General features: G+C 41.9%; 1 protein-coding gene across 1 annotated transcript in view; it reads right to left on the bottom strand.

The window, feature by feature from the left end:
* Positions 1-1521: 1521 nt before the first annotated feature.
* Positions 1522-19191, bottom strand: part of cib2 (calcium and integrin binding family member 2) — a 42654-nt gene continuing 24984 nt past the window's right edge. Inside the window, exons 4-6 of the mRNA XM_047033206.1 lie at positions 3594-3741; positions 2815-3010; positions 1522-2395 (exon numbers count right to left, since the gene is read on the bottom strand). Coding sequence (XP_046889162.1) covers positions 2374-2395; positions 2815-3010; positions 3594-3741 — 366 coding nt within the window. The 3' untranslated portion in view covers positions 1522-2373. The remainder of the gene's footprint in view (positions 2396-2814; positions 3011-3593; positions 3742-19191) is intronic.

The raw sequence follows: 19191 nt of genomic DNA, 5'->3' as shown, positions 1-19191 counted from the left end.
GTCAATTAAAGAAGGGTAAAAATAAATTATTGTTTTAAACAGTTTTCTGTGTCAGTGGCAGGAAGAGCTGCCACTCCTGATAATCCAGTCAAACTGTTAGAGTCAGGCTAAAGGCTACAGTCTTCACATACTAATAAATACATACTGTATTAAGTACACTTTTTGGAGACGCCATCGCTAACTGAGGGAAAGGACTGATGTCAGTAGTGGATTGCCCATGTCCCAGAGCTAGGTGTGCCGTAGTGAGCGACCAATCGGCCTCCATGCCACGCCACGCCTCCATGCTAAGACAGGGATCAATGCTGTAATGGCTTCTTTACAACCACAGTTGACATCAGTATCACACTCCACCAGAAGCTGTCCTACTGGAATCTAAACCAACAGATGCTCTCTGTGAGGCCAGTAATTAATGAAGCCACACTTTCAGCACTATATTGCCCTCAATACTGCTCTCATAAAGGGGCCTGGAAGTAACAGGATGAGGAATTAACTGCATATTAGCATGGGCTGCCTGGCCTAATGACTTCATAGTGAACACCATTTCTTCAATATTCACAATTCTTCAACCTCCTCTTAAATGTTATGCCTGATCACCATCTCACCGGTTATGTAAAACTGGAATTGAAACATTCATTATAAGTTTTATCAGGTAACAGTTTCAATTTGGAATGCATGTTGTTCACTATAAAACAGTTCCTCTCCCCACCCATCAGGTGCTTCTCCCATGCATTATTTTGTATAATCACTTGAACATACTGTATGCCATATCCAATTGAAGCAAACTTCCTTCCTGGAAATAGAAATTAGTTTCCACACATTCACGTTGGCTTCACTAATGTAAAGGAACCCTGTCATGCAAAGAAAACAATGACATACTTTCAAGTTATTGGGTTTTTATCTCTTGCAACTCAGCCTAATTAAGGCCAGAGGAGGGCAACCAGTAAATCATAACCCATCTAATGTGAATGAAGACAGTTCCCTCAGCATCTCCCATGTGAGATTTACAGGGGTCTGTGTGTGCTGAGTGTAATTATGCCTGTGAATGCTGAGGCAGCTCGCTCCTAACGATCTCTTTCTACTTAAAAAGTAATTACAGGTTATACGACAAGATGTGCGCAGACAATCACTTTTTGATCTTTATTGTGAAGACTGCTGTTTCCACTGTGGGGGATGTTGGGAAATAGGCTAGATGCACGGGGTGAATATCATGCAAATGTAACACCCCACTGACCTAACAACACAGACTTCCGCTCTGTTTCTCCAGTTTGACTTTGCTTACAGTACTTCTATGACTCCTGTCCTATATCTAGATAAGATACCCCTTGCAATGTCAATTTAAAAGCTGTATATTTTTTTTCGCTGCTTTGCTAGCAGGTGTCAAGACAAACTAATGCTTTCAAAGAAAAGTTATTTCACACAACACAGAGAAAATGTTTTTATTCAAAGTTAAGCCAAATGCCCTAATTCACATCAAATACTGAAAATGTTTAGTCAATAGATAATAAACGCTCACACCTCAAGATAAGACAGGAAAGATCTATTTGAACACAGTATAAATATATGAGGTGACTGGTAGAGGCTAACCAGATGCAGTCGAGATGACAGAGCCCTTTATTCAACTGGAGAACAGTAAGATATGATTGTCATCATGCTCCAGTTCCTAAAGCAATAACAAAACCTGAAATATCTAAAGCAACCTATCGCAGGAAAAACACAATCAAGTTCATGCGTCTAAAGAACAAATATTGCATAGCTAGTATAAAACACTGTCTATGTGTTCTATGGGTGAAGATGGTGCCAGTGCTGCGCTTTCAATTGTCTCTGTTTCCTCTAGCTTTGCCTTAATGCACAGTAGGTATGTTTTTCAGTCTGTCTCTAGAAGGCTGCGAAGGGAAGTCATCATAAGGGTGTCTAATGTGCAACACAATATAGAACAGAATGCACAGGTCCTTCTTGTGCAGTCTCAGATCTGCAGATAAGTCCTCAGAGAGGTGGGTGAGGGAGGCTACAGTATCCAAAACCCCTTATGTTGATGTCCTGTTCCTCTCTTAAAAAAAAAAAAAAACCTGCTCCCCATCAGTTTAAGATTTTTCATCCAAATGAGGTTTACTGGATTAAAACACGAAGCAAATTGTGCTCCATAATATAGGAACAAAAGTGTCAGCAGAAAGAGGTCCAGGATCCTGAGAACCCAGCCTGATCTTCCCAAATTCAGCAGACATCACTGCAGACAGAGCGAGAAATCTTCTGACATGTTAGAGACAGGCACTGTGCTGTGGTTAGGATGCGGTCTAGGTGTGGTTAAGATCCTGCTACTCAGCTTTAAGGGTCTTCACCATGATACCGACCTCTGAACCTTTCCATTTAGTCCTCTCAGATTCGAATGTGGAAGGTGCTGCAATCAGAAGAAAGTGACACATTGATAACCATGATTCCTGTAACATGGAGATTGCAAACTGTAAAGTAATTTATTGAGGGCATACATCAGTTGATCTAACTACAACTAGGGATAGAAGCACAGTGGCCAGAAACACTTTGCATATTACTGCGGGTCAATGGAGGTGGCTCAGGAGGACAATGATGAGGGCAGAGCCCCACTAAAAAGGTAAAGAGTTTGGACAAATCAACTGAATAAGTAAACAGGGAAACACAGATATGAAGGCAAAGCTCCAAATATAACTGTTACATACAGTAGTACACTTTTTTCCCATAAATGACAATCCTACTCTTCCTATGTATGACTGACCTCTGTCATACCTGGTGAGGTCATTAGGAAGCATTAGACATATCACCTATATTACATTGTGTGAATACCTTAAAAAGTCAGGAGCCCTAGTAATCATGTTCTCAAAGTCTGCGAAGGAGAGCTTGCTGTCCCCGTCCAGATCAGCCTCTTCGATGGCCTTCTCACACACCAGGTTGACCTCTTCAGGGGTCAACTCCTCCCGTGTCAGCTTGTTTAGAGTCTTCTCAAGGTCCTCTTTGCACAGAAAATTGTCCACATTGAAATCTGCAAAGTATGATTATCCAAGTTAGCTACATTTCATTTCCCCCCAACAGCCATATTGGGTAAACTTGTGTATTAATTTAAATACATATTTTATTATCTCAAGATGGATGGGTATTCTCAAATAGAGCTCCTTTCCTCTGGAACAGACTTCCTGTTTCAGTAAGGGAGGGTGACACTATTTTGATCTTTAAGGCTTCATTTTAAACTTTTCACTGCTGTGGAAGTATGTGTGTTTGTGTAGGATGATTGCGTAGCACTGAGTCCCTGAGTGGGACAACATTTTATGTGGTGCTTATGGTACTTATGGTAATTGTTCCTCTACATTCTCTGATCCTTCTTCCTTCTCTGTCTTCAAAATAGGATCAGAGAATTCAGTCTATGGTCTGCACCTCTCTGCATCAAAAACCATCTATGGAGAAGGGGATTCCACACTGAATGGTTTTCCTTGGAATTTTTCATTGTCTTCTGTGAGTGTTTTAGGATAGTTTAGATGCAGTTAGATGGGCATACTGTATGACAACCTCTGTGACATTGCTTGTGTATACAAATACAAATATACAATATAATCTCATTCAATCATTACCATATATTTTGAAGGCATATATGGCCTTCAGCTCTCTAGGAGCCATTTCACTAAGGACAGAAAACATGTCAACAAAATCATTAAAGCTGAGGTTCCCCAGGCCATCCTCTGAGAAAGACTCCACAATCCTGTTCCGGAAAGGGTTCTCCTGAGGACAGAGAGAGGGGACAAGGATGTTATAATCTGTCAACATCACAGATGGACAGAGGACCATGTTGTAGTACATAATGTACAAAATGTGCAAATTATATTTCTTTAGAAAGGAAGTCTTTGCTATTTCCAGTAAAGTTGCTGCATGTTCAAGGAGGAACTACTATACTTTTGGTAGGTGTAGTCTGGATTTGTAGAGAAAGCATGTGTACAATGTGTGTCTGTGTGCATGTGTTTGAACACAAGTGTTTTATGCTGAGTGCAGTTTTTAACATAGAAAGAATTAGTACATGATCTCTAGGCTGGTTTGCAGGTGTCTGTCACATCCCGCCCCACTCCCTAGGTCCTGTCTGTGTCAATTCTGTTGTGTTGTGTGTGTGTACTCATCTATCCTCTCGTTTCAGTATCCTTTACCCTACCTGAGGGATTGTCCTCCCCGGCTCTGATCAACATCACCTGTTGCCAATCATGCCCCTGTGTACATAGCCCTTGAGTTTATGTCTCTTGTTGCTAGTTCATCTTTATACTTTAGAGGCAAACGTCCCAGCCTCATTGGTGGCCAAGCCACGAAGTGGCGAAGCCACCTTAAGGGTTTCTACGTATTCTTATTAGGGTTCCTCCAGTAGGAGGAAACCTATTGTTTTTGTTTGTATTCTTATTCTTATTATTATATTTCTCCGCTAAATGGCCCAATAGCTCAAAAAATCCTGGGCCCGATTTTTTTCAATTTGGCCCAATGATACAACAGGTCCCTCATTACTCCCAGACGGCTAGTGGCCCATGTGCGCCCATAGGTGGCGCTATAAAACACGACCAAAGTCTACGTGATTTCCCCAGCGCCCCATTACTCCAAAATGACTGAAAGTTGGTATAGATGTCTTATTTCTCATGGGGAACAAAAAAGCCTCAGGGACCCATATTGTCAGACTTATGAATTGTCTTGTATTGTCCAAATTTGGTACAACCCTTAAAACCCGTCTACTAATAAACCATAGACCCAATCGACTTGAAATGAGTTACAGATGTGTAGAATACATGTCTTTACATAGGGTGACATGGAATAAGAAATGCAATACAAAATGGCTGAAAGAAGTGTATTTATGTAAATGTCCAAATTGCCTCAATACTTTTTTTGTTAATAAATCAATTATAATTTTGACTGATTGTTTTTCAAACCTAATAGGGTTCAAGACGACATCAATTTGTAGTACCATAAACAATTTCACCTTGGTATGTCAATATATGATTGAATTCAATTGAATTGCTCCACAGTGCGCGCGCGCTCCAAATTCTCACAGACTCATACTGCCCCTTGACACTAGGGCAGGGGTGTCGAGCTCCGGTCCTCGAGGGCCGCTGTCCTGCATGTTTTAGATGTTTCCCTGATCCAGCTCACCTGATTCGAATGAATGGTCGTTATAACAACCCTTTTAATTGAATCAGGTGTGTTGGAGCATGGAAACATCTAAAACATGCAGGACAGCGGCCCTCGAGGACCGGAGTTCGACACCCCTGCACTAGGGTGACCACCTGTCCCGTTTTGCGTTGTGTCGCACAGCATTTTCACCCCTTGTTCCGCAGGTCGCATATTGAAAATGCTGTGCTATACAGCGCAAAGAGGAACAGGTGGTCAACCTACTGACACACGCATGAGCTTGGCGAGACGCACACACATCCTTTCTGGAAATGGTGTGCTGACCAAGCCTCACCGTCACCCTCCTTTCGCTTCCAATCACAGCTCACGGATATAAATTATTTTTTGGCGGCCATTGTTGTTTTCAACTGGAATCCCCAGAAAGCCGTGTTGGAGGCAGCCACGTTCGGTAAGTCCTATTTTTACACATTTTAAGATAGAATCAATGATTGGGTTCGTGAAAGTACACTACTCTTGAATTATGGTGAAGGTTTGAGCACTTTGAGACCTTTAGATTGTGAGTTTGAAGTGACGGAAAACCGCATCTCGGCGAATTCATCAAAAAGGTAGAGGAGGGCAGCTTTTAGGAGAACAAGCAATTCCCCACAGACCTGTCGGCTCAGAATTTTGATTTGGGTCTAGAAAGTCTTTGTAATAAGCCTATGCGCCAGGGAGACTGCATAGGCTTAGGCGGCAGCCATGTTTTGGTCGCGTCATGTTCATAAGTTCACCATTTCACAGTTCGGTCGACACCAAAAATGTGTTTGTTACCTAACCTCGAGGAGGGAAGCCTTTAGGAGATTTAGGAATTGTGCTTCTAGCCAGATAATAGACCGTCTGTCTCTGGAGGCCCCTGCCTGCAGGCCCCTGCCTGCTTGCCCCTCCAGAGACAGACGGTCACCCCACAGACACAGTAGCTCTGCAGACTGCTTTTTCGAGGATATTTATGAAAAAGGACAAACCCGCATTTTTTACTTTGATGAAAGTCTAAATTTGTAATCCTTTCCATGTCCCAGCATGCCAAGCTGCTGACTTTTAGTGTCTTAAGTAATGAAACCAGTTCAAGTTATAGACTTTTGACCTGAATCCAATGATTAGTCATCTGACTAAAAAACACTCAAGAGAAGTACTGCTTCTTGGATAATTTGTGCTCCACATCAGTACATCTCACACATTTGCCTTTGTTCCCATGGGATTCATGGAATTGCTAGTTTCTGCTCCACCATTGTTTAATAAAAATATATTATTTAGGACAGCAATTCCATTTTTGTGTTATCCTTTCGCATTACACACATGTACTTAAACTCAACCCATTGTTGTCATTTTACCATACTGTTCATATTGACCAGACATCAGTGTTTGGGAAGATTACTGTATATTTCCAAATTAAATTTGGTCTTTAATGTCAATTGGAAGGGGTCTTAAAAAGTCTTAAATGTAAGTTGTTTACAGCTGTAGATACCCTGTGAAGCCCCCACCCCCCACTCCAGAGACAGTTGGTGACAGAGAGGCGCAGACATTAAGTTAAACATAGTTATGCCTTAAGAGTAGAGTAAAAAATAGAGACTAAATGTGTAAATGGATGTTGAAACTCAGTTCTCTGAGTTGGTGCATGTCAGTTTAGGCAAAGGTTGTCTTTTAAACCTCTAGGTTTAAAAATAATTCAGATTTCAAGTCTTTTATTTGTCAGGTACACAGAACAACACAAGGTTAGACTGGGCACTGAAATTCTTAAGACAAGACAACGCAAGCACCTGGCATAACATAACATAAGTACACGGAACATAATTTACATCTATGCTGAGCTTAAATAGTGAAACTTCCTAAATATACATATAGCAATAAATAATCGACTATACTAACCCTAATACAAAAACTTCCTAAATTACAGATAACAATAAATAGTACACTATACTAACCCTAAATGCACATAAGTCCTGTTCCAACCCTATAACCTATTCTAACCTAAGTGGAGTACAGTACAATAGTGCAAATTTGCAGATATGTGACTAAGTCAATGACCATACAGGAGCCTGGTGGCGAGGCACAGTGAGGTACAGTAGTGCAATGTTACTGATAGTACAACCAGTAGCTGAAGTGACAGAGTATAAGTGACTAGTGTGCAGTAAATCAATGTCCATATCAGTGTCCATTCAGAAACCTGATGGCCCTTGGGTAGAAACTGTTGTCCAGTCTGCGTGTGCGCGACCGGATGCTGGGGTAACGCCTGCCAGAAGGCAACGGGGTAAAGAGACTGAAGGATGGGTGGGAACAGTCTCTTAGAATCCTGCCGGCTTGCCTTAGGCAACGTGTGTGGTAGGTGTCCTGTAGGGCTGGGAGCTTCCTGCCGATGATGAACTCAGCAGAACGGACCACACTTCGTAGGGCCTTGCGGTCCCTGTCTGTGCAGCTCCCATACCACACTGTAATACAACCAGTCAGAATGCTCTCTATAGTGCATCTGTAAAAGTTAGTGAGGATGACTGAGTCCATGCCAAACTTCTTCAGTCTCCTCAGGAAGAAGAGGCGCTTACGGGCCGCTTTGACCACCTTGTCCGTGTGAACAGACCAGGTGAGGTCGTTGCTGATGTTCACTCCGAGGAACTGGAAGCAGCTGACCTTCTCGACTTCAGATCCATTGATGAGTAGGGGTGCATGCTCCTCCTCCTGCCGCCTCCTATAGTCCACAATCATCTCCTTGGTCTTGCTGATGTTATTGTCCTGACACCATTATGTCAGGGTGTCAACCTCCTCTCTGTAGGCTGACTCGTCACTGTCAGAGATGAGGCCCACGATGGTTGTGTCGTTAGCAAACTTAACAAGGAGGTTGGAGCTGTGCGTTGCCGCACAGTCATGAGTGAACAAGGAGAACAGAAGAGGGCTGAGCACACAGCCCTGGGGGGTGCCTGTGTTGGTGATCAGTAGGGATGAGGTGCGGTCACCGATTCTCACCACCTGTGGCCTCCGCGTCAGGAAGTGGAAGATCCACTTGCAGAGGGAGGTGCTTAGTCCCAGGTCCACAAGCTTGGAGACCAGTCTGGAGGGGATGATGGTGCTGAATGCTGAGCTGTAGTCAATGAACAGCATCCTCAAATGAAGTTACAATGAGTACTGTTGCAGCATATTGAAGGGGTTTAACCACTGACAAACACACACAAAAATGTGTAAAATAATGCTTTGTTAGAAGAAAATAAAACATTTTATGTGACTGTCCCACCTTTCCTGATCATGTCAGGTAAGGTGGGGCAGCATTTTTCAGGTAAAGTGGGACATCTAGTAATGCTGTGTTTATGCTTTAAAAATAATTTAATTCAATAGTTCTCAAATGTTTAAAGATCACATGACATGAAAACTTCACTTTAGGAGGTTATTTAACATTAATATGAGTTCCCCTACCCTGCCTTTGGTCCCCCAGTGGCTAGAATCTTCGATAGGTGTAAACCAAGCCCTGGGTGTTCTTCTCCGCCTTTGAGAAAATGAAGGCTCAGGCGCTCGGTTTGACAATCTCCTCCTTGTGACGTCGCAAGGACCCAAGCTACTGCCCTTCTCTCTGCTTTGCCCGCCCAGATAATCTGGCCCGCCCATGAAAAACTGAGCTACGATCATGCAAAGGCAAGTGCGATATCGTCTTTTCCTGGAGAGACATCATGGCTAGCAAACGAACAAACATAACAGTTGCTCAGTGTTTGGATGTACAAATCAAAACAAAAGTATTTTTTAGTTCCTTCATCCAAGCCTCTGCACCACCAGTATCTTACAATTGTATTTTTGCTGGAAATGCGCCAACACAACTTCCCAAAGTTTTGTATGTCTGCGCCAAACATTTCAGCCACTACTGTTTCCTCAACATTAGCCAATACAAAGCTGGCCTTGCTGAAATTAAATTCTGGATCATTACTAACTCTCCTTGGTCAAGCTACAAACATGGACAAGTTAGTTAACTAACGCTATATCATTTTGTTGCTTTACTGGATATGGTTACCTAGCTTGCTACGCTTAGAATGTGGCTGTAACATTAGCTCTGCAGCTAACAGCTGAGTTACTGTTGCTAATGTAAAGGTAGATGGCATCAAGTGTGTGTGTGAATACAAATGCTGTAACGCCAGTGTTGTACACTTCTTTGTTATTTGGATAACCGTTATGCTGTTGGTGTTATGGCGCTCGCGATATCCGCCTTTCCCATCATTGAAATTATTATGTGTGCACCTCTGCAAACCAGGGTGATCAGATGAGAATGGCTAAATTCGAGGCATCTTACAGCAAAGGGGGCTACGAGCCATTGCGATACATCCGTTGTAAACATTAGCGCATGTTGCCGCCCCTCTCCTCCTCATTAGCATTAAAAGCTACAGACACAGAAACAGCGCGTTTTGAGGAAAGCTCATTGAGGGACTGCTCGTAGTGGCTGTAACTATGCACCAAGGCTGAATTTCTGGAAAGATACTTCAGATACAGTAATAGGGAACCAGTAAAGCCTATATAAAAGCATCCAAAAACAGCATATCGTGTGACCTTTAATGACCAATGCATCATACTGCACTTAAGTTCCCAACTAAATAACAACTTGCACTGTCATCAAACCAGCCTTTCAGACTTGTAAGCATGATCGCTAACGCTAGTCCAACAAAATGCTAACGCAGTGGGACTAGCTAGCTTGCACATAGGCTGCAGATCACTAAGGTTTGCATCAGTCACACTTTATGCCCATTGTATAACTCAACCCCCACAACTAAATGTATCTTGCACACCCACGTACCTAGCAATGTTGTATATAAACTAATTATTATTATATTAGCAGACTAGGCTGACAGACAATGACTGCCCCACGTTACCAGAGAAGCTGTCCCACACTACCTGAAAATGCTAACTGAGTGAGAGAGGGGGTCATGTTATGTTTGAAAGTGTGTAGCTTCTAAAATATTGTGTATTCCCATTTCATTCCAACATGAAAATGTTCCTAAGCCCTAAAACGATTTACAGAAACACCACTGGGGCAAGTTAACAGTTATTTTGTAAGTCTACTGGAGCCTCTACCAAAAAGTGTCCCACATTACCTGAAATAACCCTACTAGTAGTACTGTAGTATTGTACATGCAGGGCCTATACGTTGTTCTTTTTGCTTCATGTTTTTAGTTTGACTGCTTAAGTATTGTGTTGGATTAAAGAAACTGTCAACTTTATTCTGGCTCCGTCGTTGTTCTATCGGCAAAGCAAGCTAAATTAAGCCTGTACCTATGTTACTATTATAATGATGATAAGTGTTGCTTACTATTACTAGCTTATTGTTAATTACATTTACATTTCATTTACATTTAGTAGATGCTCTTATCCAGAGCGACTTACAGTAAGTACAGGGACATTCCCCCCAAAGCAAGTAGGGTGAAGTGCCTTGCCCAAGGACACAACGTCATTTTTGGCATGGCGGGGAATCGGTCCAGCAACCTTCTGATTACTAGCCCGACTCCCTCACCACTCAGCCATCTGACTCCCATTAATGCCATCGTCGGTGTTAACTGACATAACGTTCTAACAATATAACGACCATAACAATATTGTGGTTATCAGACATTATTTATTTATCTTCGTCTTTGCTCCAGAACATGTCAACAATCTATAATGACGCCGTAATGCCACGATATTATAACTATTTATATTATGCTATAATTACCTTTGTCATGACATGAGCATAATAGCATTCATTACTAAATGGTTAAATCTGCTTTAAAATAACGGAAATAAACTCTACAAACAACCGTCATGTATATGTGCAACCATTTGTAAAACGTGCTACAATAAAGGCAGGCAACTGTAGATTATCAAGTCCTTTCTCCTTGTCCTCATTCAGCTCAGGTAAATCAGTGATTTGCTGATGTTCCCTTTTGTGCTCGTCCCCTTTTCGTATCTGCGAACATATTTCCAGGCAACTTTTCATGACTTAAGCAAAGAAATGGGGTGCTAGTTTACCCATTTTGGATTGATTTCAAACTTAGCAAAAATCTGGAAAAAAAAATCTATGAAAAAGATAGCAGTATGAGCCAGGTTTGAGAATCGAACAAAAATGGGGGAGATAGTTTTAGAAATGTTGACTGGAGTTAAGTCGGGTAGAAAAATGGAAATGCAATACCACCTACATCCACCGGGTCCGTTACCTCAGGCCGAGGGGTGGGGGTCTGGGTGTTCTTAATGAATTATGCAATATGAGTAGGCTAAATGCTTGAAAATATCACTAGAAGGGAAAACGGACTCACCTGCAACCGACGCAAGCAAGCACACCCTAGAATTTCCAGAGAAATTGTATCCTCTCTAGTTATTGGGTGTGTTTTGCCTTCGGCAAGGGCACAACCATTGTTATCTCACATATATATTTGTGAGAATGCTAAGCATGTAGCATGATCTTGTTAGTTACTATAAAAAACTCACCAGGGACAACGACAACACCCTGCACTATGAATTATTATTTTGATGTCATCTTAAATTAAGTGTCTGAACAGGAGTGGGTGTGCAGGCACGCATGATTATTTTCTCCTCTGTCTTGAACCTGATACCTAGATTCTTGGTTAGAAATGTTGCCAGTCTGATGCCAATGACCAACGTTTGCTAAGTTTTTCCAGCAAGTTCAAGTCATTCCATTGTTGTACTTTTACCTTCAAATTCGTTCAACACAGACTTCAGCAACTGGTTTTCTGCTACATTTTCACATTTTCCTTCCTGAAATTTTCCCCTTTTTGTTTTGCATTTTTATTCTTCTTTTCTTCTGTTTTCTGCCTTCATCTTGCTCCAGGTCCTTGAAAAAAAAAACTTTCACAGCAGTATCTTCCAACTGCCAGTACTTTTGAATTTTTTTCTGCCTTCATCTTGCTGCAGGTCCTTTTTAACATACATTTCAGGTCTTTTAAAACTCCAGCAAATAATTTTCTGCTAAATGTTCACATTTGTATGCATTGTTTCTCTTCTTTCTGATTTTTTTCACTTTTTGTTTTGCATTTTTCTTCTCTTTTCTGTAGTTTTATGCCCTCGTCCAGCTCCAGCCCCTATTAAAAATACATTTCGGGCACTTTGAAGCTTCAGCTTATAACTTTCAAAATGTTTTCACAATTTTCAGCTTTTTTTTTGCATGGTCAGCTATCCCCATTCAGGTTTTCAGCATTGTCACTGCTGTTTCGCAGGAACAGCCTTTTCTAGTTGTTGGAATGCTGCTTCAGCATTCCAAGTATTGTTCTTTAAATCTTTATTCAACTTATTGTGAGAATGCTGTTCAGCATTCTCACTATTGTTGTCCTGTTTCTCTGTTTTGTTATCTCACATATACAGTATATTTATTATTATTTCAGAAAATTAGTTTAGCAACTCGTTAACTTCTGGGAGATGGCTAAGCTAACTTCTTTATTGCAACCCAGCTAACACATGACGTTGCGGCAACGTTGCCAGTAAGTGCTCAGTTGGTAACCCGCGACGTTACCTTCTGGCAACGTCGTGGCAACGTCGTAGCAACGTTATAAAGGGAATGTTGCCAGTTGGTCCCATGGGCAACGTTGCCGCAACGTCGTACCTTGGTCGGCTGGTAACGTTATTTTTTGGTCCCATGGACAACGTTGCCGCGACGTCGTACCTTGGTCGGCTGGTAACGTTATTTTTTAAGTCCCATGGACAACGTTGCCGCGACGTCGTACCTTGGTCGGCTGGTAACGTCATTTTTAGGTCCGTGGGCAACGTTGCCGCAACGTTGTACCTTGGTCAGCTGGTTACGTTATTTTTTGGTCCCATGGACAACGTTGCCGCGACGTTGTACCTTGGTCGGCTAGTTACGTTAATTTTGGTCCCGTGGACAACGTTGCCGCGACGTTGTACCTTGGTTGGCTGGTTACCTTATTTTTAGACCCGTGGACAACGTTGCCGCGACGTCGTCCCTTGGTCGGCTGGTTACCTTCTTTTTGTCGCAGGACAACGGATCTTGAGTGCAATATAGTGGTTTATATATATAAATGTAGACACTGCATGTAATTCATGTGCTGCTCAGCCCCAGCAGGTCATTGGTCATCAATGTTCTCATATGCAGACACATATCGTAAATTAAAAAAGACAGAATGTGGAATATAATTTAGTCTTTCATTCTTTACTATAAACATGTACAAAAGCAATCAATGTGTGATGAGTAACATGATTAAGCAAACATTATTTGTAGGCTATAGCACACCAAAGCTGTATGACACACAATGCAAATTTGTGCTCCAATAGTTTTGTAATAGGCCTACAAAATTGTTAAATGTTACCAAAAGGTAAGCGACTCTTAAGAGTTTCATCTTCAAAGACAAGTCATCACAGAATATTACAATTCTTCCTTAGCAAACCTGCCCCTCAGTCTGCCCCTGAGCAACAACTTTGCGCATGCCCATTTCAACGCATAGCTGAAACTGGACTTCCTAAACAGTTTTTGCCGGGGTCCTACCGTCTTTCACACAATGGATTTTACCTGGAAATAAGTTACTTCAAAGGTGAGTTTCTTTACAGACATAGTTTTAAATATATAAACATATTTTCAGAAATTGGATGGGGCATATAGGTTTGAAATTGAGTTGTTTATAGCGTTATATCAGATTCACATTGTTTACGTTAGGATTTCGCTAGCTAGGTTAAACCCTCCAGAAAGTTATTTTGAAATACTGAAAATGCATACATGTTATCAAAGTTTAGCGTCTCAAAAATCACCCTCAAAAGAATCAGTAAAAATAAACGTTCAGAACTGTTAGAAAACCTTGTCCCAAAATAGTTTATTTAGCTAGCTAGCCCTAAATTTTCAAAGACGCTAGCGCGTGGCTGATCACGTTCACAGTCGGTCATGGCATGCACAGCAATGGCGTCTGTAAAAGTATCATGTCACTAATTCTTCCAATTTGTACATGACATTTGTTTTTGGATAAGTTTATTCGTTTTAACCTTTAGATGCGTGAGTTCTAAATATTTCAGACACTTTCACCAGAGTACGTGAGTTATTTTTCCAAAACGGAAGCTATGTAGCTTTAATTAGCTTCCGTTACCTAGCAACCTAAGATAATACTCGTACCAATGCTACTACTTGCTAGTGTTACTTGTTAGCCTACTAATTGTACATTTTGAAGCCATACTGTAGTGTTTATCATATAGTTTCTGCCCATCGGAAAATATTTGGTTGGAATGTTCAGAATCACACATGTGCGACGCTACGCTGTGGGGCCCTGCTTTCGAACGATCACACATGTGCGATGCTTCTTCAATATCAATATACTAATAGGCTACTATGTACGTAAACTACATTCCACTTTCATTTCTGTACAGGTGATCCGACCACCATCACAAGTACTGTGTCCCTTGGAAATTATGGTAAAGTAATGAATGACCGTTTATAACAGTGACAATAATTGTATGAGCCATGGCAACCCTAAAGGCTATGCTTTGAAGCAAAAGTATGACTTAAAACGTTTGCATCTACAGATGCCATACCTCTAGGTGTCAACTCTGGTCTGGTGAAGGAGAACCCATAGGGCGCCCCGGAAAACAGCTGGCAGCCAGGCAAGTGCAAATATAAGACACTCAAAAAAATACTCATACCATTGCCATTGTAAGGCATACCTAATTGTAAGGCATACTTAAGTTGTTCTGATCGTGGGGGGAAACATATTTGTCAAAACAACAAATGTTGTCTTACTAATACTTTGTATACCCCATTCAGCTGTACCATCTTGGGCAAAGACCAATCAAGGTAACATTTGTTATGTACATCAATGTTACAGCTAATCTAGAAGAACCACAGTGTATGCCAATCATGCAAACTCTTGTAAACTTGTTTTACTTGTCTTTAATTACAGACACATTACAGGTTATGCTCCGGAAGATGGAGACATTGGAAGAGAACCAGCGAGAGGCTCTCCTGTTCAGGCGACCACAGGGCAGACACACTGAAGAGGTGCCAGTGATGGACCTACAGGTGGCCCAAACACAGGCTGAACTTCAAGACCTTGAGGAGCGCCTTAAGGTGCTGGAGTTGCGAAAGAGAGCGGTAAGTGTTTGGAGATCCCACAAACTATGGCTTACATGCATTCAACGTTCACATTGGTACTGACAATAAGTTCATGACTTCTAATTCCAGACGCTGTGATGAAGTAGAAGACGGGACTGGGAGAGAAAGCTGTGGAGCTCCGCATAGAGGAAACACTCAAACACACCCCGGCAGCCCATTCAAAACCAGCCAGGTGAATGAATCATGTTTGCAACTTCCATATCCAATCTTTCACATGGCTATGACACAAATCTAGAATTACATAATATTTTAATTGATGACGTATATTATTTTAGATGTGATTTTTTTAATGACTTGTATAGCCCCTTTTCACACGTGCGATTATGTTAATCGAACACTAACTTATTTTGTGCTTCCTTGTCAGGGCCAACAGACAGAACTCATAGCGGGGACTGGAAGAAGATTTTAATTCATTTTTTGCACTTTGTTTGTTTGGCACTTTTGTTTTGCAGTGTTTGTTTTGCAGTGTTTTTTTCTTTGCAGTGTTTGTTTTGCAGTGGCACTTTTTATCACGTATGTATTTTGGCCATTTTAGTTTTTATTGTAAATGTTACATGCATACTTTGTGCATTGTCATTTTAGCAGACGCTCTTATTTACAGGATATTCCCTGGAGGAAAGTAAGGTGAAGTGCCTTGCCCAAGGACACATCATTTGGCAACCTTCTGATTTAATAGCCTGATTCCCCAACCGATCAGCCATCTGACTCCCCTTTAGTATAGGTAGACCACATATTTAGGATTCCTATATGGTGAATGTATATACCTTCCTGCCAAAGTAAATTCCTTGTCTGTGCAAACTTTCATGGCGATTAAAACACTTTCTGATTCTGAAATGCTGCCTTGTTTATGATTTAGCTTGAGTCAGGCTACACATCACACAAACATATTCCTCCTAACATTGGCTATCTATTATACCAAAACAAGTAGCCTTCTGGGCAAATGAGGTCTGCATATGAAATATAGGTTACTTCATAATTAAGTAAATTGTTGACGTTGCAGTTACGGACCAGCAACGTCACAAAATTACGTTGCTAGGAGGTCGCCGTTACCGACTGGCAACGTCGGAAAATAACGTTGCCACGACGTCGCGGTTACGGATTGGCAACGTCCCAAAACAACGTTGCTAGGATGTTGCGGTTACCGACTGGCAACGTCGGAAAATAACGTTGCGACGACGTCGCGGTTACGGACTGGCAACGTCAGAAAATTACGTTGCTAGGAGGTTTCGGTTACGGACTGGCAACGTCGGAAAATAACGTTGCCACGACGTTGCGGTTACGGACTGGCAACGTCGGAAAATTAACGTTGCCACGATGTCGCGGTTACGGACTGGCAACGTCACAAGATGACGTTGCGGCAACCTACTGGCGCCCCACAGATGCACGGTCCTGCAACGTCGCCAAAGACGTTGCGGCAACGTATGTTTGGTCATCGCGTGACGTTGCGACAACGTCAGGGCAACGTAAATGTGGCAGCTGCAGAAACGCCACAAGCAAAGAGGCCTGGGTGATAACTATTTGCTCATTTTACTTCGTGATATGACACACAATTGTGATGTGTAATGTCCAATATAAGGTAATATTATTAAGGAAGTACATCTACTTTCGGAAGCAGTAGTCTCCTATTTCACTGAAGCATTAGCATCATGACATTAGCCTCTGTTGCCCGGTCAACACATACTACAGTGATGCACCTGTTTTCAATCGTTAAAATAAACATTCCTCACAAATACATTTTCGTTGTAGGATTTATTATAACATTAGATTACAAGTAAACGATTTTTGGGTGAAATTATCATTACCTTTGGTTTCAAACCAGTGTAGGACGCTGCAACGCTGTAGCCTAGTCTAGTAGCTAACTAAAACATCTCCACAGCTGTTTACAGTACTGTATGAAGTCAAACGGCGGCACATGTTTGGCACTACCCTTACTTAAATCAAAAGTCTTTCAATGGGTGAAACTATTTGACTAGTGACTACTAACCTGAAGTCCATTGCCACAGCCTAAACTTTGTCAATCTGTTCATGGAAATAATTCCTTTCAGCCTAGACCGTACAAGGAAAGTAACGTTAAATCGAATTCAACCAACGCAATCGCTACCATGACAGTCTAGTAGTAGTAGAAGCCTACAATTTACCGGGGCAGCTTCTCTACACAGCAGGGCTATATCGCATTTTGCCTTGTTAATGACATGATCGCAACCACTGAAATGATTATGAATGAGTGATCTCCCCCTTAATACATGTCAAACGTATTTACGTTTTTGGGGGCATATTTTCAGTTAGCAGATGGTACTATTTGAATCGCGATTTCATCTGAGATAGCTACTCCTGGTAACTTTCTTGTTAAAATAAGTTTCAAAGGGAGTTCTTTATTAATGAATGAATGCAATATGAGTAGGCTAAATGCCTGAAAATATCATGAGAAGGGAAAAACTTACAATGACGTTTAAGCCATAGAGATTAGGTAAATGTTTACACCGGTCTGCCAAGTGTATTCATTTTGATTCAACTATGAGGTTGCTGATCACCATTCCCTCTTGCAGGGGAAGTAACAACTTTGTTGCACGAGCATTCTTTGTACATTGCGAGCTAACAGTGTCCGGTAGGCTTCTTCGCTATAAATAATGATGTCGCTATAAATAATGATGTTAAACCGAGACCACTAAGCCCTCAAAGACAAATTATGGTCAAAGAAACAGAAGAAAGGTTTGAGGTTTGAGGCGCTTGCCCTAATTTCTCAAATGATGCCGATCAGGGCGGTAAAATTACAAAATAAAACGCGAGTGTCTCAGAAATAATATAGAGCTATTTGTCTTCAAGGCCAACCAATGAGAATATTGTGAATAAAAACAACACAGGCGGCCAATAAACAGGCAGATGTTAGCCTTGCATTGTTTTAAAAAGAAGAAGCGGGAAGCCATTTAGTATATAACAGGCAGATGTTGGATCATATCACATCATGGAAAACCAAAGTTGTCCCCACGTCTGGATCGTTTGCAGATCGTTGGTCTACTGGCTTGCGCGGCATGCGGAGGAGGTCGGATTGTACCCCGACCTTGCACTGGAGTGCCATATTGAATGGATAGGGGTGAGGGGCATGAGGTGGGCAGACCTTGTGCCTAAGCTCTGTGAGAAGCGTGGCATGCTTCCCAGCCCGGACATAATGGCGGGGAAAGACCTCAACCAAGTGACCGGGCTAGACCTGATGAGACGGATGAAGCGAGACCTGAGCGTCTGGAGGTATCAAAGGAGCGCCAGGGCTTCTGGTATCGACAGGGCAAGACATCGAGTGAACGCAGCGGTGTCTAGCTTATGGCCGACCGTGGGATGGGGAGCATTCAACACCCCCAAATTCAACACGGTTTCGTGTGGATGTACCGACCCAACGGTGTCCACCTCGACAACAATGTGTTCTTGGGCACAACACCGGCCCTGCCGGTAGGCTACTCTATATAGCGAGCAACTCTACATTCATACTTCTCTGAGCTTGCTTTAAAATAACAGAAAACAACAATATATTGACGTTGATACATTTAGATGCTTTTATGAATCAATATGTCCTACCACTTCAGAAACACGGTCCTACACATAATTACACAAATGCAATATTAGACGCCCCATAGCCTACAACCTCATAACCAGGTGCAACAGGTGCCTTGAGAGGATTAAGGAGTTGAAGAAGCAGATGCTGTGTCATCCTCTTGTTGGGCAACCAACAAGTTGTTTATATCTCATTACATTTTACTTTCTAAGTTTCCTATGGCGCTGCATCTTCATGAGCTACATTTGGCCTCCTTCTCTTCCACCACTCCTTCATCTGAGTGATACATTTACATTTAGTCATTTAGCAGACGCCCTTATCCAGAGCGACTTTCAGTAAGTACAGGGACATTCCCCCCGTGGCAAGTAGGGTGAAGTGCCTTGCCCAAGGACACAATGTCATTTGGCACGGCGGGGAATTGATCCAGCAACTTTCT

Source organism: Hypomesus transpacificus, chromosome 14 (assembly GCF_021917145.1).
Source record: "Hypomesus transpacificus isolate Combined female chromosome 14, fHypTra1, whole genome shotgun sequence".
Taxonomy (NCBI): domain Eukaryota; kingdom Metazoa; phylum Chordata; class Actinopteri; order Osmeriformes; family Osmeridae; genus Hypomesus; species Hypomesus transpacificus.
The sequence above is the reverse complement of the archived record's forward strand: the minus strand, read 5'-3'. Positions and strand labels throughout refer to the sequence as shown.